The sequence below is a fragment of the Schistocerca gregaria genome, chromosome 1 (genome assembly GCF_023897955.1).
Source record: "Schistocerca gregaria isolate iqSchGreg1 chromosome 1, iqSchGreg1.2, whole genome shotgun sequence".
In the NCBI taxonomy this organism is placed as follows: Eukaryota; Metazoa; Arthropoda; class Insecta; order Orthoptera; family Acrididae; genus Schistocerca; species Schistocerca gregaria.
The window spans coordinates 792,720,630-792,746,215 of NC_064920.1; the positions used below are offsets into that span (position 1 = coordinate 792,720,630).

The 25,586-nt window shown below is 41.1% G+C and overlaps 1 protein-coding gene across 1 annotated transcript in view; it reads left to right on the plus strand.

The window, feature by feature from the left end:
• LOC126274082 (microtubule-associated protein futsch) overlaps positions 1 to 25,586 on the plus strand; it is a 255,151-nt gene that overhangs the window by 186,457 nt on the left and 43,108 nt on the right. Inside the window, exons 8-9 of the mRNA XM_049977084.1 lie at positions 10,556 to 10,840; positions 21,430 to 21,711. Coding sequence (XP_049833041.1) covers positions 10,556 to 10,840; positions 21,430 to 21,711 — 567 coding nt within the window. The remainder of the gene's footprint in view (positions 1 to 10,555; positions 10,841 to 21,429; positions 21,712 to 25,586) is intronic.

Consider the following 25,586-nt stretch of genomic DNA (forward strand, 5'->3'; position numbering starts at 1 on the left):
GCCAACACTGCGGTTCCTGGTGTGTCCGCTGTGCCGTGCGTGTGATCATTGCTTGTACAGCCCTCTCGCAGTGTCCGGAGCAAGTATGGTGGGTCTGACACACCGGTGTCAATGTGTTCTTTTTTTCCATTTCCAGGAGTGTATTTGCCTGCCCAGTTGGCTGTGCGGTCTAATGCACGGCTTTTCGGGCGGGAAGGAGCGCCTGGTCCCCGTCACGAATCCGCCTGGCGGATTTGTGTCAAGGTCTGGTGAACCACCCAGTCTGTGGATGGTTTTTAGGTGGTTTTCCATCTGCCTCGGCGAATGCGGGCTGGTTCCCCTTATTCTGCCTCAGTTACACTATGTCGGCGATTGCTGCGCAAACAAGTTCTCCACGTACGCATACACCACCATTACTCTACCACGCAAACATAGGGGTTACACTCGTCTGGTGTGAGACATTCCCTGGGGGGTCCACTGGGGGCCAAACCGCACAATAAACCTGAGTTTGGTGTACAGTGTACGGTTTCAAGGTCCCCCATTAACATATAGTACAATACAATACAAATATATATTCGATTTTAACAAATTTCTCTTCTTCAGAAAGGCTTTTCTCGCCTTTGCCAGTCTCAATTTTATACCCCTCTCTACTTTGGCTATCATCAGTTACTTTGCTAGCCAAATAGCAAAACTCAAACACTTCCAGTGTGTCGTTTCTTAATCTAATTCCCTCAGCATAACCTGTTTTAATTCGACTACTTTCCATTTTCCTCATTTTACTTTTGTTGATGTTCCTCTTAAATCCTCCTTTCAAGACACTGTCCATTTCGTTCAACTCCTCTTCCAAATCCTTTGTTCTCTCTGACTGAATTACAATGTCATCAACAACCCTCAAACTTTTTGTTCCTTACCCCTGAACTTTAATTCTTAATCCAAATTTTTCTTTTGTTCCTTTTATCGCTTGTTCAGTGTACAGATTGAATAACATCAGGGGTAGCCCAGAAGTCTGTCTCACTCCCTTCTCAACCACTCCATCCCTTTGACTTTTGTAACTGTCGTCTAGCTTCTGAACAAGGTGTAAACAGCCTTTCGTTCCCTGTATTTTTCCCCTCTTACTCTCAGAATTTCAAAGAGAATATTCTTGTAGATATTTTCAAAAGCCTCATCAAATTCTAACCTAAAAATTATTAATATTATGTGGTTCAAAAAGAAAGAAAGATTTAAGTTGCTTATTACAGACAAACTATACACTGAGGTGACAAAAGTCGTGAGATACCACCTAATACTGTGTCAGACCTCCTTTTGGCGGCATAGTGGAGCAACTCGACATGGCACAGACTCAACGAGTCGTTGGAAGTCCACTGCAGAAATATTGAGTCATGCTGCTTCTATAGCCGTCCATAATCGCGAAAGTGTAGCCAGTGCAGGATGTTGGACAAGAACTGACCTCTCGATTAGTCTGGGCGATCTGTATGGCCCAAACATTCGCTCGAACTGTCCAGAATGCTCTTCAAACCATTCTCTAACAATTGTCGCCCAGTGACACGACATTGTTGTTTGAGAAGAAGTCAATGAACGGGTGTAAATGGTTCAGTTTGACCAGAGGACCCAGTCTGGTTCATGTAAACAAACCCCACACCATTAAGTACCCACATCATACTTGCACAGCGCCTTGTTGACAACTTGGGTCCTTAGTTTCATGGGGTCTGGGCCACATTTGAACCTTACCATCAGCTCTTATCAACTGAAATACGGGCTCATCTGACCGGGCCACGGTTTTGCAGTCGTCTATGGTCCAACCGATATGGTCAGGAGCCCGGGAAAAGCGCTGTAGGCGATTCGTGTTGTTATTAAAGGCACACGCGTCAGTCGTATGCTGCCATAGCCCATTAACTCCAGATTTTGCAACAGATTTCTAATGGATAAATTCCTTGTATGTTATTGAGTTCTGGGGTTATTTCAAGCAACGTTGCTTCTCTGTTAGCACTGACAACTTTACACAAACGCCGCTGCTCTTGGTCGTTAAGCGAAGACTGTCGGCCACTACGTTGTCCCTGGTGAGAGGTGATACTTGAAGTTCGGTATTCTCGGCACACTCTTGATACCATGGATTTCGGGATAATGATTTTCCTAATGATTTCCGGAATGGAATTTCCCATGCGTCTAGCTCCAGTTACCCCTCTGCGTTCAGAGTCTGTTAATTTCCATCGTGCAGCCAAAATCCCGTTGCAAACATTTTCACATGAATCGCCTGAATACAAAACACAGCGCCGCCAATGCACTGCGCTTTTATACCTTGGTTTCGACAGTTAAAAGACAATGATTTAGAGGTAAGTGACAAAATGCGCCCTGGTTGGTGTGATGTACCATGGGTTGCTGCGACCCGGTCAGATGATGAATGCTGAACGCTACGAAGCACGATTACTCAACTTGAATGGCGCACGTAAAGGCAGTGATGTGCACAACACTATCCATGACTTTAGTCACCTCAGTATACAAGACAGAAACACGTTGCCCACGACGCTGGATGGAGGAGGGTTCAAAGTTTTGTCACTGCTGCGCTGTTTCTTTGTAACAACATGAGAACTACACCACAATAGAAATCATTTGGTGTCGCCGATTCAGCGAGCAGCCGTCCCTGTACAGGGAGATTTATGACTGGCATACAAAATTCCTGAAAGTTGGTTTGCACATACGAAGGAAAAGCACTGGTTGGCCACACACGCCTGACGAAAATGTCGAGCTATCCAAGATTCTTTCACGCGTAACGCTCAGAAGTCCACAAGACGGGCAGGCCAGGAGCTTCAAATTCCTCAAACAATGGTATGGCGTGTTCTGAAACGACGCCTGCATATTAAACCTTAAAAGCTGCAGTTACTGCAGCAATTGCGGCCCAGCAACTGCAACAAAAGGTACTAATTTTGCATTTCAGTTCTCCAAGATATGGCACCGGGCACTTTTTCCCAACAACTCGTTTTTTCGGACGAATAGACGTTTCATCTACCAGGTAAAGTAAACCATCATGATATAAGTATCTTGAGGGTCACAAAACTTTGCCATCGTCGTAATGAAAGAGACTCATACAAGAATATCGAGGGTCACAAAATCTTAGCGTCGTGGTCGAAGATGAAAGAGACTCGCCAAAATTGCATTTTTTTGTACCGTTTCTTTCCGCAAAGCTTATGGAACTTTCCTTTTTGCGGGGAAACCGTAACAGGAATGTCATATCTGGACATGCCGCAAAATTGTTCGTTCCCTAAACTTTACGACGATTCCAACGATTTCATGTTTATGTGTGATGGTGCCCCACATTACGGTATTATCTTAACACCACCATGCCACAGCGTTGGATCGGGAGAGGTGGACAACAAGATCTTGTTCACTGTTTTTCGTTTCCCAGCTCACGAGACCTCACACTTTTCGATTTTTTTCCCGGAAACATTATTTGAATACCACAATTTGATCTCAGTAATTAACTTTGCAATATGGGACCCTAATTGATGATGATTTTTTTTATGAAGTGCAGATAAAAAAAAACTATTTACTCAGTAACAAACACTCTGTCTGATCATGATGCACAGTTGGTTAGGATACACAACTTAGTGCCATGACTCCAGGACAAATGTTTTTAAGAGTAGTTTACAGGAGATCACGTTTGATGTAACTTATAATGAACCAAATGCTAACGTAAAATTTAATCTATTCCATGATAAATTCGTATTATTATTTGAAAATAGCTCTCTGCTTAAGCTAATCAGAAAGGACATTGAACAGCCAGGTAAAAAAACCATGGATCACTCAAGGGATTAAAGTACCTTGTGAAAGGAAAAGGGCAATGTATCCAGCGACAAAAAAAAGTTTGGATCCTGCAGTACTCACACGCTACAAAACCTACAGAAAATTACAAAGAAAGGTTATTAAAAAATCAAAGAACATGCACATAATTTCATAAATCAGTACTTACGACAAGAGACTTAAGGCTATTAGAATGCTATGCAGTCTGCGACAACCAGCCACAGAACATGACATCATCACTGCTAAACTGAATAGAATGGCTATAAATGATCACTAAGAATTAGCAAATGCATTTAATAATCAATTCTTAAATATGGTAGGAAGCATAGGGACAAACAGTTCAAGAGCAAAATCACAGCAGTATGTTGAGTATGTAACTTTCATAAAATTCATATGGATGTATCACCAACTTTCCCTTCTGAATCTGAGAAAATTATACATTCTCTTAAAAATAGCTCATCTTGTTTTGATGGTGTTTCCAGTAGTAGAGTACTAAATATTCATTCCCCTGTAAAAACCCCACAATTATCCAAAATATGTAAAGCATCACTAACTCAAGGCATTTTTCCAGAGAGAGTGAAATATATTGTTGTTAAATCCCACTTTAGGAAAGTGATAAGGAAGATGTCAGTAACTACTAACCCATTTCACTGCTGACATCACTCTCCAAATTTTTTTGATAAGGTGCTGCATTCTAGAGTGGTGTCTCACACTAGCAACAACAGTATCCTTAGCAAATCACAGTTTGGGTTTCAGAAGGGCTGCTCTGCTGAAAATGCCATTTGCATGTTCACTCACCAGATTTTGCAATCATTAAATAATAAAATAGTGCTGGTTGGTATTTTCTACAATCTCTATGGCATTTGACTCTGTGAATCACAGTATTCTCCTAGATAAATTGATGTTTTATTGGGTTTGTAGTATAGCCAACCAATAGATATTGTCATATATAACCAAAAGAACATAGAAAATTGTGCTTAATAACTGAAGCAACATAGTCCAGAGACATAATTCTGACTGGAAGGAAATCACATGTGGGGTTCCCCAAGGTTCAATTCTAGGCCTACTACATTTTTCATATCTGTAAATGATCCTCTGTCTAATATACAACAAGCAGACTGGTTCTTTTGCAGATGAAACTAGTATTGTGATCTATCCTGGCATGCATATATGGAGACAGAAGAAATGGTGAACAAAATTCTTAAAAGTATTATTGACCGGTTTTCTGTGAATGGTCTCACTGTCACCAATGCTGAGTGTAACTGCGCAAAGAGGAAATAATAAATAGTGTCGAAACTTCAAAGTTGTCAGGGATCCATATAGATGAGAATATGTTGGAAAAAATGCCGTTTGGAACTCCTAAAACAACTTAGTTTAGCCAAATCATTGCTAATCTTGGGAAGAGACAAATCAGTATGTTGGCACATTTGCATATTTTCATTCAATAACATCATATGGAACAATGCTCTGGGAAGAAAGAAAATCTTCATTGCACAAAACAGTGCTGTTAGAATAATAGAGACAAATCAGTATGTTGACACATTTGCATATTTTCATTCAGTAACATCATATTGAACAATGCTCTGGGGTAACTCATCTTTAAGAAAGAAAATCTTCATTGCACAAAACAGTGCTGTTAGAATAATATGTGGTGCTCACCCATGATCATCTTGTAACCATCTGTTTAATGACTTGGGCATTCTGGCTACTACTTCACAGTGTATTTATCCCCTCATGAAGTTTGTTGTAAATAATCCACTGTAGTTCAAAAGGAACAATGATGTTCATAATCACAACACTAGAAGGAAAACTTCATTAGTCCACATTAAGGTTGTCTTTAGCACAAAAAGAAGTGCAAATTCTTGTAACAAAAAATTTTGTTACCTTACCCAGTGACATAAAATGTTTGACAGCAGAGTAAAATAAATTTTAAAACAAACTGACAGAGTTCCTCCTTGACAACTCTTTCTGTTCTGTGATGTGTAAAAGGTGGTTGGTAGGAATTACTAACTCACATCTATAGATTTTTTTCTCATTGTAAAAAAAAAAAAAAAAAAAAAAAAAAAAAAAAAAAAAAAAAAAAAAAAAAAAAACTTAAGAATGTTCAGAATGTAAACATATGTACAAATTAACTTTCAATGTGAAATGACTCTTTCCACATCATTATGATTTAATGTAGAAAATGATCCATGGAACATGGAACTAACTAAAACTAAAGTAACCAAAATTGAGTTACAGATTCCATCTATGGTAGCTACTCTTCAAGAGCTGAGAAATCAAATTGTTGAAGCTGTTGATTCAATAAACAGGGATCTGCTGATTCTTGTTTAGAATGAACTGGATTACTATTTCAATGTTTCTTGAGCAACACATAGTACTCATGTTGAGTGTATAACATAGTGTCTGTGCGAATATAAAACTTTGAACCTTCCTCTAACCAGTGACATACGCATTATGTTTGTATCTTTTATAATTTGTTTGTAATAAAAAAGTTAAAGCCGTTCTCTCTTTAGGATTCATCCTGTACAAAAGCAGCTGAGGACAGACAGGTGAAAAACATTAAAGGTACAAAATTTTGAGGCTTCTGTAACCACTTATCATGTTGCCGGTTGCCTTTTGTCTGAAGACCTTCAGAATATGGTAGTTTATTGATTTTTCTGACATGTCACCAATACAAGTGGCTATCAAAGCCAAAGATTCCCCATCCTCTGCTGCTGGTGGATTTTAATCGAGCCTGTGGCCAGAGATCATATGTAGCTGTCATACCAATGTCTGAGGGCTTTTCCCTGGATATTAATGCTGTGGTGCTCCATGTCTCACCTCCAACAATTATTCACTAGAGCACAAGAATCCATAATCTCCTTACCTTGAGGCTATCTTCTTTCTTGTCAAACTGTTACCATGTTACTAAATTTCTGTGGCTTCTCTGAACAAACAGGCATGGTAATTCTTCTCCATAGCAAGAACCTGCATGTCAGTGAATTTCTTTTATTTGGCTGATGTCAGACAGCACATGCTCTCCCACGACAGATTTCTCAATGTGTCACAACCTGCAATACTGTTTATGTTTGATGATCCTGGCATTGCTGGATGTCTAGTCATCCCTAAATAGATTTTTCCACATGAGCATGTTATGTGGTATACTCCCAACATCATGAGTAGTGCATGCAGCATGTCATAATTGAGATGAAACACCTGAAATTCATCCTGAGAAGTGACAGGTAGTTGCACAAGAAGTGTCAGAAAACCTAACAGCCATGGAAGTGACACATTGGATGAAGAAATGTCATGACCTTTCTGCCATACGTCCTCATGATGATAGATAGAACTAGGCATATGTTGTGCAAACATGATGTAAAGACTATTTACAAATATACCAAGATAATCAAAGAATATCTCAGATTAGCAGACAACAAAGAGGCCCCTGACACAATATCATGAGTGTATCACATTCCATGTATAGGATCACTGACTGTAAACATATTGCTGGTTGGAATGGATGGAGTGCCTTTAAATATGTCTGCTTGTGTCTGTGTATGTGCGGATGGATATGTGTGTGTGTGTGTGTGTGTGTGTGTGTGTGTGTGTGTGTGTGTGTGTGTGTGTGTGCGCGCGCGCGCGAGTGTACACCTGTCCTTTTTTTCCCCTAAGGGAAGTCTTTCCGCTCCCGGGATTGGAATGACTCCTTACGCTCTCCCTTAAAACCCACATCCTTTCGTCTTTCCCTCTCCTTCCTGAAGAAGCAACCATCGGTTGCGAAAGCTAGTAATTCTGTGTGTGTGTTTGTGTGTTTTGTTCATTGTGCCTGTCTGCTGGCGCTTTCCCGCTTGGTAAGAATATGATTATCTGAATATACTGCCAGTATTGCATTAATTTTCACCACTTTTAGAATAAAGTCAGCTACTGTGAAACTAAAAATGTCATTTAACTTAGTAAATAATATCTTCTTATTCACATACAAATTTTATCCATGCATCACATAATAGAAAAATCTTCTACTTTCACTATGGAAATGAACCATTATGTGCTCATAACATCAACGACAAAACATTTATACACTGAAATTGCACATTCTACCTCTGTAGCCTAATAAACCATACACAAAACAATGCATTTTAGAAAGACTTTAAAGCAATCTAGCACTGAAAGCACATGGCCTCTTAATATGCAAGCATAAATATGAAAACCATCAAATGTGGCATCTTAGTGTCAAAGACAGCAGCCCCTTCTGATGTTACTGAGTGGTGAGAGAAGGGAAGTTCTGTGACAAAGTTAAAATGTTTTTAACTTTTGTGGCATGGATAAAAGTGATGTCACTCATTGTTGCCACAGGAATTTGGGTGTTTCCACATGCAACTTTGGTGACTGCACTAGAGCAGCAGCCAAGTGGCATAATTTTTGTTCGTGTGGAAACTTGGCTTTAGACCATGCATACATTGTCATTTTAGAACAAGAAGTTGTAAACACACGACACCAATGTAAACAGCATGACATTTGCAAAATTACATTATGCAAGTAGCTGACAGTGATATTTAGAGACCATTGCCTAAGTCACCTACTTGTTGTTTTATGGCAAACTGATTCTTCTTCTTCTGTGGTGGCACCAATAGTACAAATGCTTTATTTTTCAAGTACAAGGCAAAAGCCCAATGTGGGAGGAATGGGTGCTGCTATACTATGAAAATAACACAGATCTGGCAGAACTTGATTTCTATTCTGAGGTATTACATCCATTAGCTGTACTGTTCACATACTAATACTAATGTTACATAGGCCTTACATACTACAATATCCCTCATAGATAGACCATGGTCTGGTGACTTTTTTCTCATGAGCAGAACATCATTTTGTTTGTCATTATTATCACTCAGTTTAACTTCAGATAACATGGTAAGAAGTTCACAATCAGCATATGTCTCAAAAAAAATTTTAAAAAAAATTTAAGAAAACTTCCATGATTGATATTTGCTGTTCAATTCACAGTTCAATGCCCAGGGAGTATTCAGCATGTTACAGCTTGTGTAAATCACTTTCTGCATGAGTTGTTTCAAAATGAGCACGCAACTGCATCGCCTGCCCTGTTCCATGGCCTACTTGTACACACACTGACAATTAATTACTTACTACATCTATAATAGAAATTTTATCGCCAACCTTTGCTCCATGCTCTGACAAGCAAGATGATTCCAATGGGATGTCCACAATTAATTTAGCACAACAACCCTCTCTAAGCATGCAGAAATGAACAAAGCAAGGGTGTAACTGGTTTAGGGCAACCGGACCAGTGCCCTGAGGTCCACAGGTTGAGGGGCTACTGGTGCTGAAGGAAAAGTATTTGATACTTGAAAATGGCATAAAAGTACAAAATTTGGATTGTACTTAAATAAACAATAAAACAGATAAATCGCGGTGTGTCCCTATAAAAAATAATAATTTGGCTTTCTGAACTTCATATAACTATTTCCCAAATATAAAAATGTAAAATGCTGTCATAATCTACCCTTTAAGGGCAGCATTAATGCAATAAGATAATAATATAGTAAGAAGTTGTGTATATATCATGAGGCAGCATAACCTAAGGCATAAAAATTGCCCACACTATATTCGTCCAGTATTCGGGAATGAGAGCACTTAATGACTTCCAACAAATTACACAGTAATTTCAAACCTTTATGAAACTTTCTCTAACTGTAACTGTTTGAACAACAGTGACAGTTATTCACAAGTCAAGTGTAATGGTTGGTGCTATAAAAAGTTGTACAAATGCTTCAGTTCTGTCCATATTTTTCAATTTTTCCAAGATTAATATGCAATATGATATATGAGACTGAACATTCATCTTTTGATTGTTATTCATCTTTAAATGTGTGATTATGGTACTGATGTAGGCATAGGACTTACTAAAGCTAGTTTGATACAGGCATCTTTGCTAATTCTCTATTCACTATCTACAATGATGACAATAATTTGTAAGTACTACATGCAACTATCAACCACATGAGCATATCACATCAGCTAGCAAAACTGCTTCTCACTACTCCCATCTGTCAATCACAAGGTTAATTTGTTTGAGCTGTACTAGCTTGTACAGTGGAAACAACTCATTTTCATACAGTCATTGTTGAATAGACTGAGACTCAAATTTAGATACCTGCAGCCACAAGAGGTTATCCACCAACTGAACCACCCAAACATGCATACTAGGCCTACTCAAATTTCAAATTGTATGGTTCTAGCCCTTCTCCAATTTCCAGAAAGACAATATTAATTTTCCATGCATAACCAATATATTGTATTCTCTGAAAAAAGCAAAATGAAGTCCATCAGAAACATACATATAATATGAGCCAGTGACAAATTAAGCCACCAGTAATTTGTCAGTGGAATGCAAGGTGCAAATTATAAACTGAAATGACACTTGGCAGTACTTATTAGGGGACAGTAATTTCCTCCTTCAGCTATTTTTCTTTCACAGTTTTGGTTACCATAGTATGAGGTCACGTTTTTTTGTGCTATTTTGCAATGTAAGTGTAAATTACTATGTAAGTGTTGACTTTTAAGTCCTCTTTCTTATTAACATTGTTATCAACTTCACACTCACATTTCACAGTAGTTCTAGTTGTATCAATATAACACACCACTACTTTCATAAAAATAAGAAACCAAATTATTTTTATATCAAATGTAAGTATAGTTTGATGTTTTGGGAACAATCTGCCTTAGCCCCTATATGATAATACCCCATATACATGATCTGTGAAAAAGGGAACTAATGCCTCAGGTGGAGGACGACACTGCACAGCCAGAATCTATAGCAGAAGCAGCAAGGCGGGAGGCTGAAGAGGAAGAGCCTCTAGTTGGTGCGTTGCATGAAGATGCCATGGACGTGGAGGCAATGGCTGCTGATGAAGAGCCATCGGCAGCTGAGGAGGCATCAGTGGCAACACAGACAGACCCACTGCCTGATGATGTGTGTGTTGAGCCTGCCTCTGATGAGCCACCACCTACGTTTGCCGATGCCAGCACTGAGACAGAGCTCAAGGAAGCAGTCACCACTCAACCAAAGGCAAGTCCTACAGCCCCCTCTGTGTGATCTGTGCAGTTTTGCTGCAGCTCACTTCTTCCATTTCATTGCATCTTACTGAAGTTGATGCCTCTCTTCACTGTCTTTGCATCATTTAATGATTGACAACAGTCTTAAAAACTAGAGCCGTATGCTGTACTGTCTTTCAAGCCATTCTCCCCTCCCCCCCCCCTTTCTCTCTACCACCTTATGATAGGAAATAGACAGTGACTAGTAATCCATGTAAAAGCTGAAGTGAATTTTGGAAACAACTAGTTAATAGCTGTCATCACCAATGGTCAATATTCAAAACAATCATTGCAAAAAACATGCCACAGAAACAATGGGTCAAACCAGTTACTTCGGCTCCCCCATAGGCATGCGCCTCTGGCAGGATTAATACACAAATTATCTTTCCCATTTCACTGATGCCTTCTTACATATACCTCCCTCCATCTTGTGACACTCGAATATAAATCATACTCTGCTAGATATCCATTTGTTAGTGATTGAATTACTTTTCATCCTACAGTATTTATATGAACTATAAAATTTCTCTCCGAATGATAATTTATTTCATAACATGTCTAACAATGATGATAATAATAATAATAATAATCAGAATCCATTTTGATGCTTATGGGACTCATTCAGTCATCACATAGCACAAGACTTGAATTGTTATTCAAATACATGAGTAATTCACTGCTATTTCAAATGATTTTCTTGTGGAGTTAGAGCCATCAACCCTTCAGAAACCATTCTATAGCCAGTCAGATCTATATTTAGGTGAAAAAGATACGCAAAGACGAAATTGTAAATCAGAAGTTGTAAACCATAAACTGGCAGAATAAATTTCTCTTTGAGAATTAAGTAGTGAGATGGATAGCTGTTGACTCCCTTCTTCAACAATGATCCTAAGCCCTGGCCGAGACTTGCACAACTGACAGTATCATAACACAAAGAGGAAAATCTGAGGCTGACAACCACTTTAAAAAATTAACTTGAGCATGTTAAACTTGTATTGAGCCTGCTGAAGAGCAAAGTCAAATACTGTATAGTCCACTACTCCAATAGGACAAAGTCTTGTGTTTTTTTATTAAATGTTCACCATTTCTTCACATTTCAGATTAATTAACACTGGTCTCCTACTCCCTCTCTAATGGTTGTTATGGAAAATCAGACAATGTAGTCCAAAACCTTTCAAAATTCACTCATCATATAAAGTTCATTTAGTTTATTCTACAGTTGCCTCAAACAGTCATATTGTCAGCAATGACAACATGTGTGTGTGGGTGTATATGTGTGTGTGTTTATTCTGTGCGAGGTAGTGCTAATGGATATCACCCAGTATCTCAGCCTTTTTTATGTGCCTGTTGACCACTCAATGCATCAACTATACTGTAAGTTATTACCTTAAGTCCTTCCATTATTTAAATAGTGCTAGATATATATGAGTAATCAAGTTGTAATTGCAGGATATTTCAGGATATACACTCCTGGAAATTGAAATAATAACACCGTGAATTCATTGTCCCAGGAAGGGGAAACTTTATTGACACATTCCTGGGGCCAGATACATCACATGATCACACTGACAGAACCACAGGCACATAGACACAAGCAACAGAGCATGCACAATGTCGGCACTAGTACATGCAGACGTGCATTGTCCTGTTGGAACAGCAAGTTCCCTTGCCGGTCTAGGAATGGTAGAACGATGGGTTCGATGGCGGTTTGGATGTACCGTGCACAATTCAGTGTCCCCTCGACAATCACCAGAGGTGTACGGCCAGTGTAGGAGATCGCTCCCCACACCATGATGCCGGGTGTTGTCCCTGTGTGCCTCTGTCGTATGCAGTCCTGATTGTGGCGCTCACCTGCACGGCGCCAAACACGCATATGACCATCATTGGCACCAAGGCAGAAGCGACTCTCATCGCTGAAGATGACACGTCTCCATTCGTCCCTCCATTCACGCCTGTCGCGACACCACTGGAGGCGGGCTGCACGATGTTGGGGCGTGAGCGGAAGACGGCCTAACGGTGTGTGGGACCGTAACCCAGCTTCATGGAGACGGTTGTGAATGGTCCTCGCCGATACCCCAGGAGCGACAGTGTCCCTAATTTGCTGGGAAGTGGCGGTGCGGTCCCCTATGGCACTGTGTAGGATCCTACAGTCTTGGCGTGCATCCGTGCGTCACTGCGGTCTGGTCCCAGGTTGACGGGCACGTGCACCTTCCGCTGACCACTGGTGACAACATCGATGTACTGTGGAGACCTCACGCCCCACGTGTTGAGCAATTCGGAGGTACGTCCACCCGGCCTCCCGCATGCTCACTATACGCCCTCGCTCAAAGTCCGTCAACTGCACATATGGTTCACGCCCACGCTGTCGCGGCATACTACCAGTGTTAAAGACTGCGATGGAGCTCCGTATGCCATGGCAAACTGGCGGACACTGACGGCAGCGGTGCACAAATGCTGCACAGCTAGCGCCATTCGACGGCCAACACCGCGGTTCCTGGTGTGTCCGCTGTGCCGTGCGTGTGATCATTGCTTGTACAGCCCTCTCGCAGTGTCCGGAGCAAGTATTGTGGGTCTGACACACTGGTGTCAATATGTTCTTTTTTCCATTTCCAGGAGTGTAGTTGTCAAATTGGACTTCTACGATAAAACATAGCATGAGATTACAAAAAGCCATTGGTTTATTTGGAAAAGGTATCCATTCACACATCACTGCTAGAAAAGTGTCAGTATGTAATATCATAGTCAAAAAACAAAGGCAACTAATGTTTAAATGTTGTGTTTTTCCTTTGTGTTCAATACTCAAAATTTTGCACGAAAATGTTTAATATTCTATAACAATTATTGTATTGTTTGGATTGACACACAGGAGATCTTAATTTCAGTCTGGGAAAAAATGGCATGATAACACTATGGCTAGCATTCCTTTTCAGGAACTGAAAACTATGGTGCTTGTCATCACCAAAGGAAACAGCTGCAAAAGTACTTCCAGTGAAATAATATGAGCAGTAGACACATTAACAAGTGACACGATAACACGATATGCTTGCAGAAATTTTGCAGTTCCTACTGTCATCATCTGCTTATCTCTCTCTCTCTCTCTCTCTCTCTCTCTCTCTCTCTCTCTCTCTCTCTCTCTCTGATGAAAAATGGTCATAGCACTGACAGTCTGAGTGGGCAAATCAGTGTGTCTTTGGGATATTAGTATTAGGAAAGTAATTAAATGAGTGTAACAACATTGCTAACTACTGTATGTGCATATTTCTTGGGCACCCAGCTACCTAGTTTTGAACTTGCAGAAGCCTGAGAATTTTGGGCCATTAGGTCATGACTTCAGTCACTACCAAACTTGGCAATCAAAAATAGCAGTGCACAGATCACAGTAGTAGTCATTGGTAAATCCCATGTTGACCTGTCTTTTTCTTTGCACTAAAACTGGTGATTGAGCAGTTACTGGTACATCGCATTTGCTAGTTATGATTCCCCAGAAAAGGATGGTTACTACCCACAGTTCAGCCAGGAAACCTTAAACAGATACTCAGTGTGCAGCACTTACAAGGGAATGGTCCACTCTGACATGTTTAAAACTACTCTGAAATTACTCATGTTGCCACACAAAGAACTGTTTATAGCAGTGGTTTGTACAGTCCTTCCTACTTAGCATGTGAAGCCGCAAGTAAGCAGATGCAGCCATGACAAGAGAATGTAGTGTGAAGTCCACATGAACTTATGCGCTTAAACCACACCAAAAGTGTCTCAACTCATTAATTTTTTGAGTAACTTGCAGTTCATATCAGTAGCTGAAATCTAGCATATGTAATTGTTATACAAGTGGCTAGCAGAAGAAAGAAAATCATGGCACTGTATGGGGTTACATTATGGACATCTCCCATCAATCAAGGCCTTAATTTGTTGACATGAAATATTTTACAATTCCTTAACCAAAATTATTATGATAATTTTTTAATACTGTACACTGATGTCCAAAATTAAAGCAACAAACTGTTATTTCCCCATCCTGTGTCTGATTCACAATATAATCATACAAACTTTTAACAGATGTCATCACGATCATGTTATTCATGAAAGGCTGCATTCCGATCGATGGACAACCACAACAACAATGACATCAAGCCACCTATCAAGCGGGGTAGTGTTTGCAGGGTAGTCCCACATCCACAATCGCTGTGTACACAGTTACAGACAGTGCTGTATGGCACAGAGAAGACTTTCTCAGATGAAGCGACAGTTCATAGAGACTGAAACTGTGTCCCAGAGACCAGGATAGGGCCAACCATATAGATGTGATCTGAAGGCTTAATTTGAATTGTTCTATTGTCTATTGTTTCTCAGATGAGGTAACAGTTCATAGAGACTGCAACTGTATCCCAGAGACCAGGACAGGACCAACCACATGTGGCATCAGAAGAGTGGACCATTATTTGGCTGTAAGGGCACGATGGTACCGCCTTACTACTACATTGCAATTGGCATCTTATCTCGCGGCATCCACTGGATGTGTTGTATCGAGGCAAATAGTGTACAGAAGGCTTCAGTAGAGTGGCCTTTATTGTTGGAGACCTACTGCCTGTTTATTTCTAGCGTGTCTGCACAGAAGTGAACATCTAGAGTGGAGCTGTCAAAATACCACCAGGAGGGTTGAACGGAAGGCCAATGTTCTTTGCAGAGATGAGCCTGATTCGGTCTGGAGAGTGATCTTTTGATGGATTCACATCTGGAGGGCATGTGGAACACTATTTTGGAACCTATACATTGTGGAAAGAGACTGATATTGAGGAGGATCCCTAATAGTGTGGGCAGGAATTATGTTGACCACGCAAACACCTCTTCATGAAACTGTACAAGTGAATCAGCAAGATTTAACTGCTGTCAGGTACAGTGAGGATATCTTGGGATTTCATGCACAGTTGGTGCAACACACTTGTTGCAATGTGCTGTGAGCCTAGACTTATATTGATGGATGATATTGCTTGACCTCATAGAGGATGGGTAATTGACATCTTTTTGGAAATGGAAGATACTGCACACATGGTGTCACGGCATGGCCTGCTCACTCTCCCAATTATAATCCCATAGAACATGTCTGTGATACACTAGCAAGACAGGTTGAATCACATCAGCATCGACCAATCACTCTAGAAGACCTGTGAGCAGCTCTGCAGGAATAATGAATGTTACTGCCTCAGCATGAGATTCATGACATCATTCACATCATGTCCCACACTGTCAGGCCTGTACTGGCACCAGAGGTGGTCACACCCCATACTGAGTGCACTGTCATAATGTGTATGCAAATCTGTTAAGTTGGAAAAGAAGTTACGAACATTTTTGTCTGCCGTTATGCATGTTGCAGTTGGTTATGTTCTGTATTCTTTACATTGTTTCTATTTTACTATTACCTCTTTGTACTGTTTCGTGGAAAAAAAAACATAAACTTGCAAAATTTCTGTTTGTTGCTTTGGTTTTGGGCACCAGTGTATATTTTACTAACATTGAAACAGTTTCTTTTTTATTCCCTGAGTTCTTCACAAAAATTTGAAAGTGTCTATTGGAAGGCAGAAACAAGCATTTTCCTTACACCCGCCAATCTGGTAAAAGAAAAATTCATGCATTCAGCACAGTTTTATTGAGACAGGATTGGGATGGAGTAAGAAACAATCATGGCTATTGTTCTGCATCTTGTGCTGCGCACCACGGATACACGGCCATATTTGTAAAGTGTGGTGGTGCAAACTGACAGTGCGCAAATGACCGAACTTCAACAGCACCGTTCTGCTAATAAATATGAAATGACAAAACACTATTGAAAATAATAATTCACACACTTTTGTGAAAAATGCTTACACTGCTGAATAATTTCTTAATTTAAAGGCTGAATCATACTATTACTTCTGGATGGAATCCAAATCAAATGAAGTCTTTTCATTGTCCTACTAAAGGACAGTATGCTGATATGCCTGGTGCAATAATCTAATAAAAGCAATGACTTCTATTCTGCAAGTGTTAAGAAGACATTTTGTATGTAATACTGAAAATTATTCTCTCTCAATTTTTCCAGATTTTACTATGTTGATTACAAGACTTTTGCAAGTAAACAGTCCTTTTCTTTAATTTTTGGCCCTAATTTGACTTTCCTGAAGACAGATATAAATTAGTAGAAACAGTAATCCACTCATACTTACCACTGGGATTTGTTGTATACTAGCATTCATCAACTGCACAAGCAACTCTGTCTTATTTTCACTTTAAATGATAAAGTGTGGTTTTCATGCAGTTCTTACACAAAACCTGACTGAATGGCTTCACACACAGCATTTTAGGGGATAATAAGAAGCTTTGTCTTCTTGTCAGCTACAAATTTTTCTGTAGTATTATATAATGAAGACATCTCTACACATTTACTTGAAGCAAACATAATAATTTTGCGAATTCCTTTTCTGCATAATTTCTTGAATCCTTTTAAAGGGGTCAAAGATGCCTGGAAAACAGTAATGCTCATATCTCTTGCAATTCAGAAGCCTGAGTCTTATAAATCTCCTTTGGTGACTGTAAATTGACTCTCATAAGCAGTTCTAAGTATTTTGAATAGTTTTTTCTGTCACTCTTTTGTGAGTTTCATTTTGGCACGTATTTCACACATCATGTAAAACTTCCTACCATTTATATAATTCACATTCAGCTTTCATGAAATGAAAAAGGTTTTGCATCATGCTTAATTTTACGTTATTTCATCCTCCTTCATTCAACACACACACACACACACACACACACACACACACACACACACACAAAAGAAAAAAAAATCGCAGCATTTACCTTGTCACTGAAAGCTGTTACTGTATATAATCAAAATATCCACGGGTGTACTGCCGGTCTATAGTGTCCAACGGGCACAATATTTCGGCGATCAAACATGTCGCCATCATCAGGTGAACTGACGGACAGAGCTCCTGTGAACGCGCCGGCACGGAGATCCGTACGCTATGGCTGCTCAGGGGGAACTGGGTTCGGTCGCGGCGGCGGCCGATTTAAATACCCTCCGCCCGCGGCGCGCTCCCTCCGCCGTCCGCGCCCCGCGCCACGGTAGCGCGGTGGAACAGATTGCGACGGCGTCTGAGATGACGTCGGTGTGATGGCTCTGTCCGCCGTGGTCGTCACAACTATGCGTTTGCTCGATTTACTCTTGATTAACCCAATCGCTGGTTCCCAAGCCTTGCTAAGATTATAGCCACAGTCACGGTTTATGAGTCGCCATTGGTGCGAATTTCGATGGCCTCTCTAACAACGCTGTCCCAGTATCTCGACGTCTGTACCAGAATCCTCGTGCGGTCATACTCCATAGCGTGATTTTCCGATAAACAATGTTCAGCGACCGCCGACTTACTCGGATACATCAGTTGAGTGTGCCTCTGGTGTTCACGGCATCGATCCTCGACGGTACGCATCGTCTGACAAATATACGACTTGCCACATTGACACGGAATCTGGTACACGCTGGCCTTCCTCAAACCGAGGTCATCTTTGACGCTCCCCACCAGTGCACGAGTTTTATTCGGAGGACAAAACACAGTTCCGACCCGGTGTTTCTTCAGAATGCGGGCGATTTTCCCCGAGAGTGCGCCTGTGTATGGAATAAATGCAGTGCCTACCTCCTCCCTCGTGACTTCATCCATCTCAACAGGATGTGATGCAGTGGTTGGGCGGAGAGCACGTTGGATCTGCCACTCTGAGTACCCATTTTTTCGAAATACAGTTCTCAGATGTTCCAATTCCTGGGGTAGACTCTCTGTGTCAGAGATAGTGCGCACCCTATGTACTAGAGTTTTAAGTACCCTATTCCTCTGTGAAGGGTGGTGGCAGCTGTCTGCGTGCAAAACAGATCAGTGTGTGTTGTCTTTCGATACACCCCATGACCTAGGATGCTGTCAGCCCTTCTCCTGACCAAGACGTCAAGGAAAGGTAATTTACCCTCCGTTTCAGTCTCCATGTACAAATTCAAACTTTTTAGGCATGTCTTGACTTCCACGTATTTTCTTTTTAATGGAGAATACTACGAACAAACGGAAGGAGTCGCCATGGGTAGCCCACTCTCACCAGTGGTAGCGAATTTGTACATGTAGAACTTCGAGGAGGAAGCCCTGTCGTCATCCGAATGGAAACCTACTTGCTTTTTCCGTTACGTGGACGACACGTTCGTCATCTGGCCACATGGTATGGATAAACTCCTTGACTTCCTTACACATCTAAACTCCATACACCCCAACATCAAATTCACTATGGAGACTGAAACGGAGGGTAAATTACCTTTCCTTGACGTCTTGGTCAGGAGAAGGGCTGACGGCACCCTAGGTCATGGGGTGTATCGAAAGACAATACACACTGATCTGTTTTGCACGCAGACAGCTGCCACCACCCTTCACAGAGGAATGGGGTACTTAAAACTCTAGTACATAGGGCGCGCACTATCTCTGACACAGAGAGTCTACCCCAGGAATTGGAACATCTGAGAACTGTATTTCGAAAAAATGGGTACTCAGAGTGGCAGATCCAACGTGCTCTCCGCCCAACCACTGCATCACATCCTGTTGAGATGGATGAAGTCACGAGGGAGGAGGTAGGCACTGCATTTATTCCATACACAGGCGCACTCTCGGGGAAAATCGCCCGCATTCTGAAGAAACACCGGGTCGGAACTGTGTTTTGTCCTCCGAATAAAACTCGTGCACTGGTGGGGAGCGCCAAAGATGACCTCGGTTTGAGGAAGGCCGGCGTGTACCAGATTCCGTGTCAATGTGGCAAGTCGTATATTGGTCAGACGATGCGTACCGTCGAGGATCGATGCCGTGAACACCAGAGGCACACTCGACTGATGTATCCGAGCAAGTCGGCGGTCGCTGAACATTGTTTATCGGAAAATCACGCTATGGAGTATGACCGCACGAGGATTCTGGTACAGACGTCGAGATACTGGGACAGCGTTGTTAGAGAGGCCATCGAAATTCGCACCAATGGCGACCTCATAAACCGTGACTGTGGCTATAATCTTAGCAAGGCTTGGGAACCAGCGATTGGGTTAATCAAGAGTAAATCGAGCAAACGCATAGTTGTGACGACCACGGCGGACAGAGCCATCACACCGACGTCATCTCAGACGCCGTCGCAATCTGTTCCACAGCGCTACCGTGGCGCGGGGCGCGGACGGCGGAGGGAGCGCGCCGCGGGCGGAGGGTATTTAAATCGGCCGCCGCCGCGACCGAACCCAGTTCCCCCTGAGCAGCCATAGCGTACGGATCTCCGTGCCGGCGCGTTCACAGGAGCTCTGTCCGTCAGTTCACCTGATGATGGCGACATGTTTGATCGCCGAAATATTGTGCCCGTTGGACACTATAGACCGGCAGTACACCCGTGGATATTTTGATTATCAAATACGCCAGGAGAAACTCAAGAATCACATGTTACTATATATGTTTTCTTTGGGCTAGGAAGATATTGTATTATTGTTCTAGAATTTAATTATCACAACAATCATCATTCAAATCATAATTCATGGAATCATTAAGAGCTATTTCGTAGTTCCTCTAACGTTTTCACAATTTCTAAGAAAATCTCAACATCATTTGAATGAGTGTGCAGGAAATTACAGAAACTGATACATTGCACCCCATGTTCTTCATATTTCATCTTTGCCTGGTTGATAACAATAATTAGGTTCCACATTACATTGAAACACTTGGAACCTGCACAAAGACACGTGCTATTAGCAAGCATATGTGGAGAAAACACAAAGAAAATTAATTTAGTTTTCTCTCTATTCTTAACATTTAGAGAATTCACAAAGGCAAGTGCTACTTGTTATTGATATTAAATGAGTTGTAAATCCAAGTGGATAGCAACAGTGAACTGTTGTGTCAGAGAAACTGTCAATGTAATCTGAAGTTCAGTTTACAAAATAAAATTGCATTGGTCACGTTATCTACTCACTACACATTGGCAACAAAGGTTATTTGCCTGCTAATTTACACATGTACTGTATGCTGGAGCTCCTCCACTGCCTGACAAGCCACAAGTTTGGAAATTTTCAATATTTAAAAAAGAATGTTTGAAGTGTATCTTAGTAAGCTAAAATTTTGACATTTTGTTTCTTCTGGTGTGTTCTTCCTGTATAAAACATTCAGGGCAAGTTTTTATATGTCAGACAGGACCATTCCCTAGTTAGAACAGGTAGGCCTGTGCCAGTACTTGTTTGCTTTGCATGCTTTACGTGGAGAACCTCTTATTAGTACTGGTTGAGGAAAAAGTTGCATATGTCGTATTGTAATCACTTCAATTACATGATGCACCACCTACAAAATTCTGCATGGAAATAAGACAAAAACTGAAAAAGTGAGAAAAGTCCCCTACTGGTCAAGGCTTTACTGTATCAATTAAACATTGTTTATGCTAATGATAACAGGAAATTTTTGTCTCCCTTGGAATGCATCATGTTCTTGAAGTTTCAGTTCATCTTTTCCTGCTTTCAAATTTTTTTCACTTTACCATCTGCAGGAAGAAGTGCAAGAGGAAATTAGAGAACTGAGAGAGCAGATGGAAGCCCTTTCTGAAGAGAGCGCACGGCTGAAGGCAGAACAAGAGGCTTTGCAGAAGGCAGCAGAGACAAAAGCAATGATGCAGGAGGCAAGAATCACGGCATCAGTTGACCAACCACATGAGCCACCAACACCTCAACCACAGCCACCACCAGAGCCAATCATAATTGAGAAACCTGTACCATTCTATGTCATGCCAGATGCTGACACTGAGGTTGAGCTTAAAGCTCGGCGGCTTGAGGTGTGTACCCATTATTTGCTAAGTTTTCATTTAAGTATTACTTTAGAAGCAGCTGAAAATATATTCTCTACATCAAATACATGTTTTTGATCACACACTTTTACACTTGATCTACCTAAAGTGGCCAAAAACATTTCATCGGTAAAAGCTCTTATTTGATATATAACTAATATTCATCTATTGCTTTTACAATTAGCTACATCCTAATGTGAATATTCTCAATCATTATTTAACGATCTATCTGTTTGCACATTTTATTGCAGCCAAGTTGATGGAATCTCTGATTTATTTTACTTCTTTTTCTAAAGCTTCCTGTTGTGTTCCAATCACTGCTAACATTTTGAGTAAAAAGTACAGGACAAAAAGACAAAGGGGAAAGAAACAGAAAGCATTGGAGAGAAGGGGGCAGGGAGAAATGTAGAAGCAGGAAAATAACCAGTGCATCCTACTTCTTATTGTGTATTGTAAAATAATGGAAAGCAAGGGGATTCTACAACTTTTACTTTTATCACTGAGGACATGCAGATGAGTGAACCGACCCTGATTAAAAGTTTAACATGGTAAAGTCAGCATTTAATCCTGTTCAATACAAAATTCTGGCACACCAAACTCGATCAAAGTTAAATGAGGGAGCTGACCACAGTTAAATTTGACTGTGGCTCAAACGCAACTTTCATGAGTTGACCAGGGTTTTATAAGCATGCAGTACTAAGATGGTGGCATGTTTTGATGTACTGACACAGACTCAAGGCATTGTGTGCAGTACTCTATATGTAAGATGAACCTAGAAAGTTTATCAATTTATGAATCAAACTTACCAGGAGTATAACTAAATTGTGCTTCCAAACATGCCCACACAACAATTGGATTCGATTTTTTTCATTTATGATACATGAAGTTCAAAACTCAAATAAACCTCTCTCAAAGCAGTTCAATGTAACTCTCAAAAATTCTCAGAAAATTCAACTTATAAGTTTTCTGAGCATGTTAAATATGCTAAAATAAAGTAGATTTATTATGACAAGTGCTGTGCCTTTGTTGTAGCATGCTTGCTCTCTGTGGTAAAGAAAAAGTAAAAAAGTTTTATAAAAGATTGTTGTTTGCAATGAAAACTGGATTTTTGTATGCAGCATATAGTTAGAAATAAGAAGACATGCATTTTTCATAAAATAAGAATTAGATGTGCTAATTAGCATATACTTGATGAATTTTATATTCGAATGACATAGGTATTTGAAGTGAATGGTAAAAAATGAAAAAAATAGTGAGCAAAACGAGATGCTGTAAATTTCTTCTTTGATACTGCAGCCATCTGTTCTTTTATTTTCAAGAACTGATGCATTCACACGAACAAAACTTTGAAGTATGTCCACCTCTTTCATTGAAAAATTTGGTGTTGTTCTTTTGTTTTCCATTTCACCAAACATAAACAAATGGACTAGTGGTGAGGTATACACACACTTCTACTTGTTGACGAAAGTGAGAGCATGTGACAATGATGTCACTTACCAATCATTTTCTAGAAAGCTTGTGTATATATGTAGCTGTATGCAAATTCATATCTCTATCATATCTTTGCAGCCCTGAAGTTCCTTTCACCACAGTACACAGACTTAACCAGGGGCAAATGCATGGTTGACTGATGAAAATTTGCTGATTTGATTATTAGATTAGGTTATTGTATTGTATTGTTTTGTATGTTAACCGGGGGCCTAGAAATGATGGAGAGGCTCCATCCCAGCCGCAGCTACAGTGGTCCACAACCGCACAATGACTAACGCATTCCACTTCAGCCCTCTGCCGCCCCATACCTAACCACTCTTTCAGGGTTATTGTGCAGTTCAGCCCCCAGTGGACCCCCCCGCCCCCCCCTCCCACATCCCCCCGAGGAAACATCTCACACCAGACGAGTGTAACCCCTATGTTTGTGTGGTAGAGTAATGGTGGTGTACTTGTATGTGGAGAATTTGTTTGCACGGCAATCGCCAAAATAGTGTAGCTGGGGTGGAATAAGGGGAACCAGCTTGCATTCGCCAAGGCAGATGGAAAACCACTTAAAAACCATCTATAGACTGGCCGGCTCACCGAACCTCGACACAAGTTCACCGGGTAGTTTCGGGCCAGGGATTATGCATTCCTTCGCAATCTGGAAAGCCGTGCGTTAGACTGCATGGCTAACCAGGTGGGATAGATTAGATTAGATCCAGGTTTTGTTCCATAGATTAAAAATGAGGTGGTTCTCATAGGTGTGGAACATGTCAGATTTAAAAAAAAAAAAAAAAAAAAAAAAAAAAAAAAAAAAAAAACGTAGAATATTTGAATATAATACTCACTTCCCCGATCATCTGTTAGGAAATTGCCAAGATACGTTAAGGCAGGAATTTAAGAGGATGGGACATGGAGAAATTTAAAGAAACAGACACTGTTGTATGTTTCAGAAGGAATATTAGACAACATTACATTGAAATACAGAATAGGAAAACAATAAAGGACAAAGGGCTAGCTTTGAGAGATCAAATAGTGAAGGCATTAGTGGATATCATAGGCAAAAACACAAGCCCTGGTAGAAATCCTCAAATAATACAGTAGATACTGAATTTAACTGATGAAAAGGTAAAACATAAAAATGCAGAAAATGAATCAGGCAAAAGGCAATACAAACATTTAAAAAATGACATTAACAGAAAATCCATAGTGGCTGAGTAAAAATGGCTAGAGGACAAATACAAGACTGTAGAAATGTGCATGACTAGGGGAAAAATAGATGGTGTCTGCAAGAAAATGAAAGAGAGCTTTGAAGAAAAGCAGTGAAGCAGTATGAATTTCGAGAGCTCAGACAGAAAGCCAGAACTAAGCAAAGAAAGGGAATCTGAAAGGTTGAAGGAATATACACTCCTGGAAATTGAAATAAGAACACCGTGAATTCATTGTCCCAGGAAGGGGAAACTTTATTGACACATTCCTGGGATCAGATACATCACATGATCACACTGACAGAACCACAGGCACATAGACACAGGCAACAGAGCATGCACAATGTCGGCACTAGTACAGTGTATATCCACCTTTCGCAGCAATGCAGGCTGCTATTCTCCCATGGAGATGATCGTAGACATGCTGGATGTAGTCCTGTGGAACGGCTTGCCATGCCATTTCCCCCTGGCGCCTCAGTTGGACCAGCGTTCGTGCTGGACGTGCAGACCGCGTGAGACGACGCTTCATCCAGTCCCAAACATGCTCAATGGGGGACAGATCCGGAGATCTTGCTGGCCAGAGTAGTTGACTTACACCTTCTAGAGCACGTTGGGTGGCACGGGATACATACGGATGTGCATTGTCCTGTTGGAACAGCAAGTTCCCTTGCCGGTCTAGGAATGATAGAACGATGGGTTCGATGACAGTTTGGATGTACCGTGCACTATTCAGTGTCCCCTCGATGATCACCAGAGGTGTACGGCCAGTGTAGGAGATCGCTCCCCACACCATGATGCCGGGTGTTGGCCCTGTATGCCTTGGTCGAATGCAGTCCTGATTGTGGCGCTCACCTGCACGGCGCCAAACATGCATAAGACCATCATTGGCACCAAAGCAGAAGCGACTCTCGTCGCTGAAGACGACACGTCTCCATTCGTCCCTCCATTCACGCCTGTCGCGACACCACTGGAGGCGGGCTACACGATGTTGGGGCGTAAGCGGAAGACGGCCTAAGGGTGTACGGGACCGTAGCCCAGCTTCATGGAGATGGTTTCGAATGGTCCTCGCCGATACCCCAGGAGCGACAGTGTCCCTAATTTGCTGGGAAGTGGCGGTGCGGTCCCCTACGGCACTGCGTAGGATCCTACGGTCTTGGCGTGCATCCGTGCGTCGCTGCGGTC